Raw genomic sequence first — 12,027 nt, 5'->3', positions numbered from 1 at the left:
AGCTACCAGTCCGTAGGTCCCTGTTCTGGGTAGGTGAGGACTTTGTTTAATAGGCAAAGCAATGTCAAACGTCAAACACCCACCTCTCCACTGCACAACTGAGATGGTTGGAGTTTGCCAACAAGGGCCTATTCTCCCAAAATAGGCCCACACAGGTCCATGCAGAAGGGAAAGGTGCTCAAGGTCCACGGATAGTTTATTTCTGGACAGAAGCCACTTTTGTCCTGAGCTCCACTGGTTAATGGAGCTAGCAAATTATCTTTTCCCCCATTTGCAAATTTTTTCCTTCTCCAAGGCTGGGATGATGGCTCTAGGTGCTGAACAGGGCTTATCTCAGGCCCAGGGATTCACCTGCTGAAGCTGGCATTAGGGTCTGGAGGCGCGGTAAAATACATGCAAGTACTTAGCTTTTGTTGAGAGTGCCGTTCTTCTCACGTTCCGGAAGTATGAGTAGGCTGTGAAGCTGGCTGCTTCTCCCTGAGGAAACTGCGGCTGAACGCTGGTACCAGCCCACAGCCGCTGCCACCCCACTGGGAATGGTGCCTGAGCGCTCCCCGCGATTTAGATCCGGTAACTTCTCTCCACTTCTGAATGGTCTCTTCCTCCCCCTGCCCCTCAGTTTGTTGTCTAAGCTTGCCGTTGATGCTCAGGCTCCCAGCTTGTCACAAATATACTCGTTTCACTTGTTTTTTTCGGGTCTTTGTTGTAAAGAGGGCTCACTGGAAGTGTCTGTCTATTCTGGCATCTTGGCTCCGCCTCCCAGCTGATCTTTGATAAAACACCAAAGTCCATTAAATGAAGAAAAGACAGCATTTTTAACAAATGGTGCTGGGAAAACTGGATGCTGTTTGTAAAAAAATTAAAGAGAACCCATACCTCACATCATACAAAAAACTAACTCAAAATGGTTGGTGACGTAAATACGAAGCCAAAAATGGTAGACATCATTGAAAATAAAAAATAGGGATATGTTAGGCCCTAATACATGGCATAAATAGAATTCAAACCATAACGAATAGTGCACAAACACAAGATAAACTAGGTAACTGGGAGCTCTGAAAAATTAAACACTTATGTTCATCAAAAGACTTCACCAAAAGAGTAAAAAGAGAAGCTACAGACCGGGAAGAAAATTTTGAATATGATGTATCTGGCAATGGTTTAATCTCTAAAACCTGTAGAATACTTAACACCTTAATAACAAAAAGACAAATAACCGAATTAAAAAATGTTCAAAGGATATGAACAGACACTTCACCAAAGAAGACATTCAAGCGGCTTGCAGACACATGAGAAAATGCTCGCATTCACTAGCCATTACAGAAATGCAAATCAAAACTACAATGAGATACCATCTCACCCCAACACTGTTGGCATGAATCAAAGAAACAGAATACAACAAATGTTGGAGAGGCTGCAGGGAGATTAGAACTCTTATGCACTGTTGGTGGAAATGTAAAATGATACAACCATATGGCATCTCATTAAAAAGCTAAAAATGGAAATACCATATGATCAAGCAATCCCATTCCTGAGAATATATCCTAGAGAAATAAGAGCCGTCAAACTAACAGACATTTGCATACCCATGTTCACTGCAATATTATTCACAACAGCAAAAATATGGAAACAACTTAAGTACCCCTTAATAGATGAATAGATAAGCAAATTATGGTATATACAAAAAGTGGTATATGCAACAATAAAGAACAATGATGAATATGGAAAACATCTCACAACAAGGATGAATCTGGAGGGCATTATGCTGAGTGAGGTAAGGCAATCACAAAAGGACAAATATTTTATGAGACCACTATTAAAAAAACTGAAGAAAATTTTACACACAGAAAAAAAAACCTTTGCTAGTATGGAGGGGAGGGGTGGGAAGGGAAATCACTGACTAGATAATAGATGAGTATTAACTTTGCTAAAGGGAAAGACAACACACAGTTTAGGGAAATCAGCACAACGTGAACCAGGCAAAGTCACAGAAGCTTCTTAGACACATCCAGTTACCTTGAGGGATCGAGTTACTGAGGCTGAGGGGCTGGGGACCATAGTTTCGGGGACATCTAGGTCAATTGGCATAACATAGTTCATAAAGAAAATGTTCTACATCTTACTTAGGTAAGTAGTGTCTGTGGCCTTAAAGCTTGCGAGTGGCCATCTAAAATGCATTTATTGGTCCCATCCTGTCCAGAGCAAACGAGATTTAAAGAAACCAAAGACACAAGGAAAATATTAGTCCAAAGGGCTAGTGGACCACATGACCCACAGCCTCCACCACCCTGAACCCTGAAGACCTGGATGGTGCCCGGCTACCGCCACTGACCACTCTGATAGGAGTCACAATAGAGAGTCCAGGAGAGAGCTAGAGAAAAATGTAGAACAAAATTCAGATTCACAAAAGAAGACGAGACTAACTGGTCTGACAGAGACTGGAGGAGCCTCCAAGACTATGGCTCCCAGACACCCAGACACTCAGAACTGAAGCCAAGCCCAAAGTCTGCCTTTCAGCCAAAGATTAGACAGACCTATAAAACACACGTGAGGAACTTACTGCTTAGTTTAGTCAAGTTTACAAGACCAAATGGGCAACACCTGCCTAAAAGCAGAAGTGAGAAGGCAGGAAGGGACAGGAAAACTGGACAAATGCACAGGGAGAACCCAGGATGGAAAAGGGGAGAGTGTTGGCACATTGCGGGGATCGCAGTCAATGTCACAAAACAATTTGTATGTAAATTTTTGAATAAGAGACTAGTTTGCACTGTAAACTTTCACCAGAAGCACAATAAAATTTAAAACAAACACACACAGCAGTGTAGCCCAGCATAAAAAAGCAAGGTCTTAACATTCTTCATAATGGTGAGCACACCATCTTTCTTATTCTTAGAAATTCTGATCTAGGGTCCCAGAGACCAGTGACACAAACATAATTTCACAGATACATCAGAGAAAGTACAGTTATTCCAGAAGTATAAATTCGTATTTTAGGATGGGGGGACCATTTTATAGCACGTATTCAAAAAAAAAAAAAAAAAAAAATTTTTTTTTTTTTTTTTTATTCCATACGGTTGGCCAATCCTTCTGTCCTCTGGTTAGCTCTCTTTCTCATTCTCCACATCAATTCAAAGCTTTTCCACTCTCCTCAATACCCTTTCTTACGTTGTCTGTCAGTGAACTCTCCCATACTTGCTTAATAACTCTTTGAGTCAAAAGTTTAAATGTAAATGGCGTGGCAGTAGAAAGAAGAAGCAAACTCAGTGTGTAGTTAAAATTGATTTATGTATAGGTTTCTAGAAATATACCATATATAATATAAGTTTTTATTTTGAAATAATTAAGACTTAGAAAAAAGTTGCAAAAATACTGACAAGAATTTTTGTATAGTTTTATCTCAAATTCCCTAAATGTTAACATTTTACCATGCTTGCTATATCGTTCATTCTTTCTGTCTCTCTTAGTGTATATGCATATAAGTGTATATAAGTATGTAGTGTGTGTATATATATGTGTGTGTGTGTGATTTTTTTTCTGAAATGTTGAAGAGTGAGTCATGTTTAAGACGTGATGCCGTTTTACAGTCAGATTTTTCAGCATTCATTTCCTAAAAACAGATATTCTGTTACATAACTACAGTATACTTAATGAAATTTAATATTTTAACAATACTTTTAACATTCGTTAATGATTCTTACCTGAATCAGATATTACTGTGGGGGTTACTTGATGGTGTTTTCTACTTCTATCATTCCTTCTACTTGTCAGTTGAAATTTTAATATAAGAAAGAGCTTTCTGTTCTCTTTTTGTTTTTTCACTCATTTACCATGTCAGTATAGACTAATGGATTCTTGTTTTACTCTATCAGTTATAACCCATTTCTATCATTTTTTGTTTTGTTGGTCAAATTATAGAAATACGTATCTTGTATATTATAGGTTCATACATTTTGGGTAAATTTTAAATTTGGATTTTTTACCTTTTGGTGCTTTATGCTCATATACTTCATATGATGTTATATACCTTTACAGGTGTGAGCTCACTTATTAATCTGTTGAGTTCAGTCCAAGATGAAGATCAGCCAAAATTGAACATTTTGTTATGTGAAGCTGTTGTTGCTGTTTACTTAAGTTTATTGATACATGCTCTTGCCACAAATTCCTCCAATGAATTGTTTCGACTTGCAGCCCACCCACTAAATAATCGAATGTGGGCTGCTGTTTTTGGAGGGGGTGCGAAACTTGTTGTGAAGCCTCAAAGACAATCAGAAAATATTTCAGGTAAGCTGAGTTTGATACCAATAACAGATTTGTATGTAAACATAAATAATTTCTAATATTAAGATAAAAATATATTTTTTAATGTTTTAAGAATTTTTTATCTGGAAAGTTAATTTTTTTGGTGGTCTCATGCAATTTGCTAGGATAGTAAATAATGAAACCCAAGTTAGAATGAAAAATACAGTTTCAGTTACTTGTTTTTATAGAAGTAACATTTTTGAGGTTGATAAACTAGGACATATTTGAGGTTAAAAGAAATAGAGAAATAAAAATAAGTGAAGAGACAATGTAAAGGAATGAGGCCATGGAGAAAGGACAGTTCTTAATTAGAGAAGGAAAATTTAAATAAATCTTTACAGAGTATGCCAGCAGTTGACTTCAGATTAATTTATGGTCACGTACAAGATAGCTATTTCAATCATGCTTTTTTTTTTTTTTTTAATTATTTCATTTTGTGTGTGTGTATGTTTTCTTCCCTATGGACCAGAATATATTTTTCATCCCACTTTTTAATAAGTTAGGATATAGTAGGGTATAGATTGATGACACAGGAGAGTTTTTCATCTTGGTGTTGAAATCTTAGAAACCATCTTAATTCATCCTTAGAAATGGTCAGATTAGAGATGTGCAGTCAATCAGTTGCACAGAGTTTACATGACACAGGTTCTAACCTGTGTCCTTACTGCCCACAGTGAACTCAATGCTTAAGTTCCTGTGTAAGTCAAAGTAAAGGAGATGATCCAACCAACTTCCATTGCTTCCACTTTCATCGTATGTGAATGACTCATCTTTATCCTCCAACCTGATTGTAAACAAAATGTGATATATATATACAATGGAATATTACTTAGCCATGAAAAGAAGTACCAGTAATGCTACAATGTGGATGAACCTCAAAACATTATGCTACGTGAAAGAAGTCAGGTTCAAAAGGCCACATATTGTGTGATTCATTGATATGAAAAGCCCATGATAGGTAAATCCATAGAGAGAGAGAACAGATTGGTGGTTGCCAGGGACTGCAGGAGGAGGGAACGGGGAGTGACTGCTTAATGGGTACAGGGTTTTCCATTGAAGTGATGAAAATACTTTGGAACTTGGTAGACATGGTAAACACACAACATTTTGAATATATTCCACTGAGTTGTACACTTTAAAATGGTTAACTTTATGTCATCTGAATTTCACCTCGATTGAAAAAAAAAAAGATGAAAAGATTATGATCATTTAGACGAGGTTGGTAGTCACGGACAGAGTGAAAAATGATCATATTCTGGATATAATTTAGGATATAGCTGATGGTATTTTCTGATGAATTGTGTGTGGGGTATAAGAAAGAGAGGAGTAGAGATAGAATTATTTTCTGTGATGGGGAGATTTCGGAGAGGGGCAGGTTCATGTCTGCTTTCTGGTCCTCCCATATCCAATTAGTTTCTGAATTCTTTTGGTATTTCCTTTGTGTTTTTTTTAATCTGTCATGGATTGAATTGTGTCCCCCAAAATTATCTGTCAACTTGGCTAGGTCATGATTCCCAGTTTGTATGATTGTCTACCATTTTGTCATTGCATGTGATTTCCCTATGTGTTGCAAATCCTATCACTATGATGTAATGGGACGGATTAGTGGCAGTTGTATTGATGAGCTCTACAAGACTAGATAGTGTCTTAAGCCAATCTCCTTTGAGATATAAAAGAGAGAAGCGAGCAGAGAGACAGGGGGACTTCATACCACCAAGAAAGCAGTGCCGGGAGCAGAGCGTGTCCTTTGGACCTGAGGTTCCTGCGCTGAGACGCTCCCCGACCAAGGGAAGACTGATGCATCACAAGGACCTTCCTCTAGAGCCGACAGAGGGAGAAAGCCTTCCCCTGGAGCCGGCGCCCTCTATTGGGACTTCTAGCATACTGGACTGTGACAGATTAAACTTGTCTTTGTTAAAGCCATGCACTTTTGATATTTCTGTTACAGCAGCACTAGATGATCAAAACAGTATCTAATCCTTCCTCTCAGTTTTTATCATCACCGTACTAGCTGAGGACCTTCTATGTCATGTTCATAAATCTTCCTCTGTGTTTCATCGAACTATACCTCATCGGGAAACCTTGGTGGCATAGTGGTTAAGTGCTACGGGTGCTAACCAAAAGGTTGGCAGTTCAAATCCACCAGGTGCTCCTTGGAAACTGTATGGGGCGGTTCTACTCTGTCCTATAGGGTTGCTATGAGTTGGAATCAAATCCACGGCAGTGGGTATACCTCATCATGTGACTGGCTCAAGAAGCTTTCGTGAGAATTGCTAGTAGGATAAGCTCTCAGCTTCCTATCACCTGGCTAGTCCTAGGCTACCTCTAGACTTTGTCATTATCATTAGTCCTCTCCCTGGCTCCTGTCTAGCCAAGTAGCTTACTCCTCCCTCATGTACTCAAGCATCTTTTGATCGTTTGTTTCTGTTGTTCCTTCCTCTTTTCCCATTGAGTTTTTGCCCTTCCTTTAAGACATGCTTTACATCCTACATATTTCACAAAACTTTCTTGAACAACATAACTAGAAATAATCGCTCTCTTTAATACTTATTTGGAGCCATGGTAGCACAGTAGTTAAGAGTTCAGCTGCTAACCAACAGGTCGGCAGTTTGAATCCACCAGCTGCTCCTTGGAAACCCTATGGGGCAGTTCTACTCTGTCCTATAGGGTAGCTATGATGGCAATGGTTTGGGTTTTAATACTTACTGAATATGCCATTTATTCAGTACAATGGTTTTGGTTTTAATACTTACTGAATATGCCATTTATTCAGTACATTGTACATAGAATTACTTTAATCCTTATTGTGTTTAGCACATAGGCTGCCTCATGGCAAGATAATCCTTTTATGCTCTGTCCTCACCTGCAGCTCTGCCATGGCTGCTAGGAAACTGACTCTATAACTAGAAAAGTGTAGAAGCACCTGTGTAGGTAATTTTGTCTCAACTACAACATAGCTAGAGTAGGATAAGGAGCCCTGGTGACTCAGGGTCAAGCATTCGACTGCTAACCGAAAGGTTGGTGGTTCAAATACACCACCTGCTCTGCAGGAGAAAGATGGGGCAGTCTGCTTCTGTAAAGATTAACAGCCTTGGAACCTTATAGGGCAGTTCTTTCTGTCCTATAGGGTCTCTAAGAGTCAGAATCAACTTGATGGCAGTGGGTTTGGTTTGGGTTTAGAGTAGAATGAAAGGAAAGGTTAATTTTTGAATTATTAAGGGAAAATAAATGCTGATTTTTTTCTTCTGTCTTTATTTAGCACCACCTGTTCCTTCCGAAGACATAGATAAACATCGTAGGCGATTTAACATGCGAATGCTCGTCCCTGGAAGGCCTGTAAAGGATGCTACCCCACCACCGGTGCCTGCAGAAAGACCATCTTACAAAGAAAAATTCATTCCTCCAGAACTTAGTATGTGGGATTATTTTGTTGCAAAGGTAAGGGGTGTGGGGAATGCAAGCTTTAAGTATGTCTGTTTTACTAACTCTTGTATATGTATCACCTGGCAATGATGGGGCTGCTTCTGGATTGAAACACCACAATTTAGACATTTAATCTCTCGCGTCCAGAAAATGAACCATCATGGTAAATGCAGGGATAATCAGATACTTGATGATGGATAAAGCAAATTAAAATCATGTAGGACTTATGTATAAATCAGAAGTCAGTTTATTAACATATCATTAGGGTCATCCTTTTCTAGTGACTGGAATACTTGTGTGTACCATCTTTGCACCCCTCTTTTGACTGTCAGGAGATTGGTCATCATGGAATTAGAGCAAAAGAGGGTAGATGGACATTTGGGGATTTTATCAGGCCATGGTGAGGTCTAATAACTTATCTCTTGTTTCCCTAAAGCAGAGAAAACTTCTCTGGATATCAGAATACTCATGGTGACTAGGTCCATTATAACCCCATTTTGTACCAAGCTGGATATATTCTAATATTCACTTCTCTGTACTTGTTTGAGATCATCAAACTGCCTCTATTGAAATGCTTTTCTCTTTGCTTGTGTCGACATTGCTGTCACATTCCTGTGCATGTAAGGGAACACATTTCCTACTGGGCCTCCTCCTATTTTGTAATTTTTATTATATCTCATTTTAGAGTTCGTGGAACAAATCCCAGACATCATAAAATTTTATTCATTAATATTTTAGTATATGTTTTTTGAAAAGAAGGATTTTGAACAGAACCACAATAGCTTTATCATGTGAAACAACAATAACAAACCTTACTATCATCAAGTATCCAGTGCTCACATTTTCCTGATTGTCTCTTAAGTACTTTTGTACAGCTCGTTTGTTCATATTAAACACACCAAACCCAGTGCCGTCAAGTTGATTCCCAACTCATAGTGACCCTATAGGACATAGTAGAACTGCCCCATAGAGTTCCCAAGGAGCCCCTGGCGGATTCAAACTGCTGACCCTTTGGTTAGCAGCCGTAGCACTTAACCACTACACCACCAGGGTTTCCTTGTTCAGATTATGATTCAAAATAAAATTTACATTGCAGTTGATATGTTCTTAAATCTCTTTTAATTTACAGGTTCTACCTCCATCTTTTTTTTTTTTTTTTTAACTTTCCCCCTTTTGGGAAACCCTATGGGGAGAGTGTAAGAATTTGTCTTGCAGAATTTCTTGATGGATCTTGCTGATGGCACCTCCGTATTTTGTTCCTCTGAATGTGTTCGTCTGAATCCTATATTTTCTGCACAGGGAAGTTAATCTAGAAGCTTTATTAGGTTTTTCATCTTTATCTGATCCAGCTGGGGAGGGAGAATGCAGAACTGTTTCATAAGTGGTTCTGTGATTTCAGTCCGGAAGCACATAATGTCTGGTGGTCTCTCGTTTGTGAAGTTAATTGATGACTGTATTTCAGTGGGACTTTTAAAATTATGACACTGTAATCCTGTCATTCATTCGTCATTTGTTTGCCTGGAATACTTCCATTCATCAATGATTTGGTTACCCTGAAGTAGATTTTGAATGGGAAAGTCAGGGTAAATGCTTGATTCTTTGCTTTTATGTACTAGTTTCCAAAATGATGAGTTGATTCTCTAGCATCCTACAGAGAAGGCCAGTGAATTTTGTTTTGTTTTCATTTTGTTATGATCTTTTTTATTTAAACATATTTGTCTTTATCTGTTGCAGTTATTATACTTAGGAAGGTTATCCCATTTTGGGCCAGTGAGAGTCTCTTGAAGTTCATGAGTCTTTTTGAGACTATTTCAGTAGTCTTTGATAGTTTCTTTGCTTTCTAGTATGATGAGTTATGCCAGGCTAACTTGCATATTTCCTGCCCTAGACTGGATACAACCACTTCTTAAAAGAATATGGTTCCTTTTTGTGGGAAACTGTATTTAGGAACAGCAGTCAGATGCTGGTGGTGATCGTTGTTACTGGGTTGGTTATTGTTTCTAGATAAGCATCATTTCTAATGACTGTTCATTTTGATGAATGTATGATAGTTTACTTAATGCCTATCAGAGACTACAGTATCTATTTTTTCACTATTATAAATATTGCTGAGATTAATATATTTTTAGATAAACCTGGTTCATGTTTTGATTACTTCATTAATAAGTACTGGGTCAAAGGGAGGGAAACCCTGGTGGTGTAGTGGTTAAGTGCTACAGCTGCTAACCGAAAAGGTAGCAGTTCGAATCCACCAGGGGCTCCTTGGAAACCCTGTGGGGCAGTTCTGCTCTGTCCTGTAGGGTCGCTATGAGTCAGAATTGACTCGATGGCAATGGGTTTGGTTTTTTTTGGGGGGGGGGTGTCAAAGGGTAAAAACCTAAATAAGGCTTTGATACATACTGACAGAATACTTTTCAGATTACCAATTTATACTCTCTTTAGAATTGTGACAGTGCACGTTTGGCTCCACCCTCAGTAGCATTAAATATCCCTTTTTCATATTTGCTGGTTTGATAGATTAGGTAATTTTTATTTCCTATTAGTGACATCAGAAATTTTAAAAAGTTTATTGCCATTTGATTTTCCACTTTGAGGAATTGACTGTTAAGTTCTTAACTGATTTATCTATTGGGATTATAGTGTTTTTTCTTTCTTTTATAGACCCTTTATTAAGGATATTATCAACTTATTTGTGACTCTGTCTAGATTATTTGCTTTTTAATTTCGTTTATGATTTTTTTGATGTAAGTTTTTGTTTATTTAATCATATCTATCCAGACTTTTCTTTGTGATTTATTATATTATTTTTAAGCAGAGAATGCCCTTTCCATTAATAAATATGTTTACTTTTACTATTTTATTCTCCTTTTCCTCCTCCTCCTTTTTTTTTTAACTCTAAACTCCCTCCTTTTTCTAGAATAAAAGTCAGACTTCATTTCCCTCTTTATCTTCTGTCCCCACAAATAGCTAATTAGTTGTTCTAGCATCATTCATTAAATAGTTCTTTCTACCTACTGATTTATGATGTTAACTGTGTCATAGATTATTTCTTATACAATCTTATTTTTGGACTTCCTTTTTCCATTTATCAGTTGCTAGACCACTCTTCTTTTAATTATGTGTTTTCAAATATTCACTCAGAAGTGCTATCTTTCATTTTTAAAAAAAGATTTCTCAGCTAGTCTCATCTATTTTTTTTTCCCTATGAAGTTTAGAATAGTTAAGTTCCAAAAAAAAAAAAGAAGTTCCCACAGGGATTTTTAAAATTACCATTATTTAAAACCTATAAATTAACTTGTAAATAATTACAGTTTCTACACATTTAGTCTTTTTATATAGATTTTAGAAAAGTTTGCAATTTCCTTCACTATAGCTCTCAGAAGCCCTAGTGGCATAGTGGTTAAGTACTATGGCTGCTAATCAAGAGGTCAGCAGTTTGAATCTACCAGGTACTCAATGGGGTGGTTCTACTCTGTCCTATAGGGTCGCTATGAGTCGGAATTGACTCCACGGCTGTGGGTTTGGTTTTTCTAGTGTTTTTATAGCTCTCTCACAAAAACCAAAAACCAAACCAGTTGCTGTGAGTTGATTCTGACTCCTGGCAACCCCAAGTGTGTCAGAGTAGAATTGTGCTCTGTAGGATTTTCAGTGGCTGATTTTTCAGAAGTAGATCGCCAGGCCATTCTTTCAAGGTGCCTCTGGGTGGACTCAAACCTCCAGCCTTTCAGTTAGCAGCAAACACATGAGCCATTTGCCCCACCTAGCTCTCACAGTTCTCATAAGGTTTTTCCTTTTGCTATTTTATGTTTTTCATTGTGTCTTTTCTTTTTAGACCTTTCTAACTGGTTGTTGCTGATAGGTAAGAAGATAACTATTAACTTTTAAGAAAGTATGTTGTTTCTAGGTACTGAGTTATTTTATTGAATCTAAGTTTTAGCTTTTTTTTTTTAATCTGTCTATGCTTGTAATATCATCTGTGAAAGAAAAATTTTACATAGATTGATACTATTTAAAATGTTTAATTTTGAATTAAGACAAAATAAGCCAATTATATATTTTTTTAAAATGACTTTACCTTTTATTGTAGCCATTTCTCCCTTTGTCTGAGAGTGGTGTTATATATGATTCAGATGAAAGCATTCATAGTGATGAAGAAGAAGATGATGCTTTTTTTTCAGATACACAAATCCAAGAGCACCAAGATCCAAATTCCTATAGGTAAATAAGGCTTTTTTTTTTTCCCTGTTTTTTTAGAAAATACTACTGCTATTAATTTTAAGTAGCATTATTAACATGAATTTATAC

The 12,027-nt window shown here is 37.4% G+C and overlaps 1 protein-coding gene across 16 annotated transcripts in view; it reads left to right on the top strand.

The window, feature by feature from the left end:
• The window catches only part of DMXL2 (Dmx like 2), a 228,420-nt gene that overhangs the window by 198,611 nt on the left and 17,782 nt on the right, over positions 1-12,027 (top strand). For 15 of the 16 annotated variants that reach the window (XR_010323573.1, XM_064295218.1, XM_064295214.1 and 12 more), the window contains 3 exons: positions 4,033-4,281; positions 7,559-7,737; positions 11,810-11,940. Coding sequence is in view for 15 of the 16 variants with exons in the window: in XM_064295218.1 (XP_064151288.1) it covers positions 4,033-4,281; positions 7,559-7,737; positions 11,810-11,940 (559 nt within the window). In the remaining variant the exon portion in view is untranslated. The remainder of the gene's footprint in view (positions 1-4,032; positions 4,282-7,558; positions 7,738-11,809; positions 11,941-12,027) is intronic. The other variant, XM_064295215.1, reaches the window with a different exon arrangement.

This window comes from Loxodonta africana, chromosome 12 (assembly GCF_030014295.1).
Source record: "Loxodonta africana isolate mLoxAfr1 chromosome 12, mLoxAfr1.hap2, whole genome shotgun sequence".
In the NCBI taxonomy this organism is placed as follows: domain Eukaryota; kingdom Metazoa; phylum Chordata; class Mammalia; order Proboscidea; family Elephantidae; genus Loxodonta; species Loxodonta africana.
The sequence above is the reverse complement of the archived record's forward strand: the minus strand, read 5'-3'. Positions and strand labels throughout refer to the sequence as shown.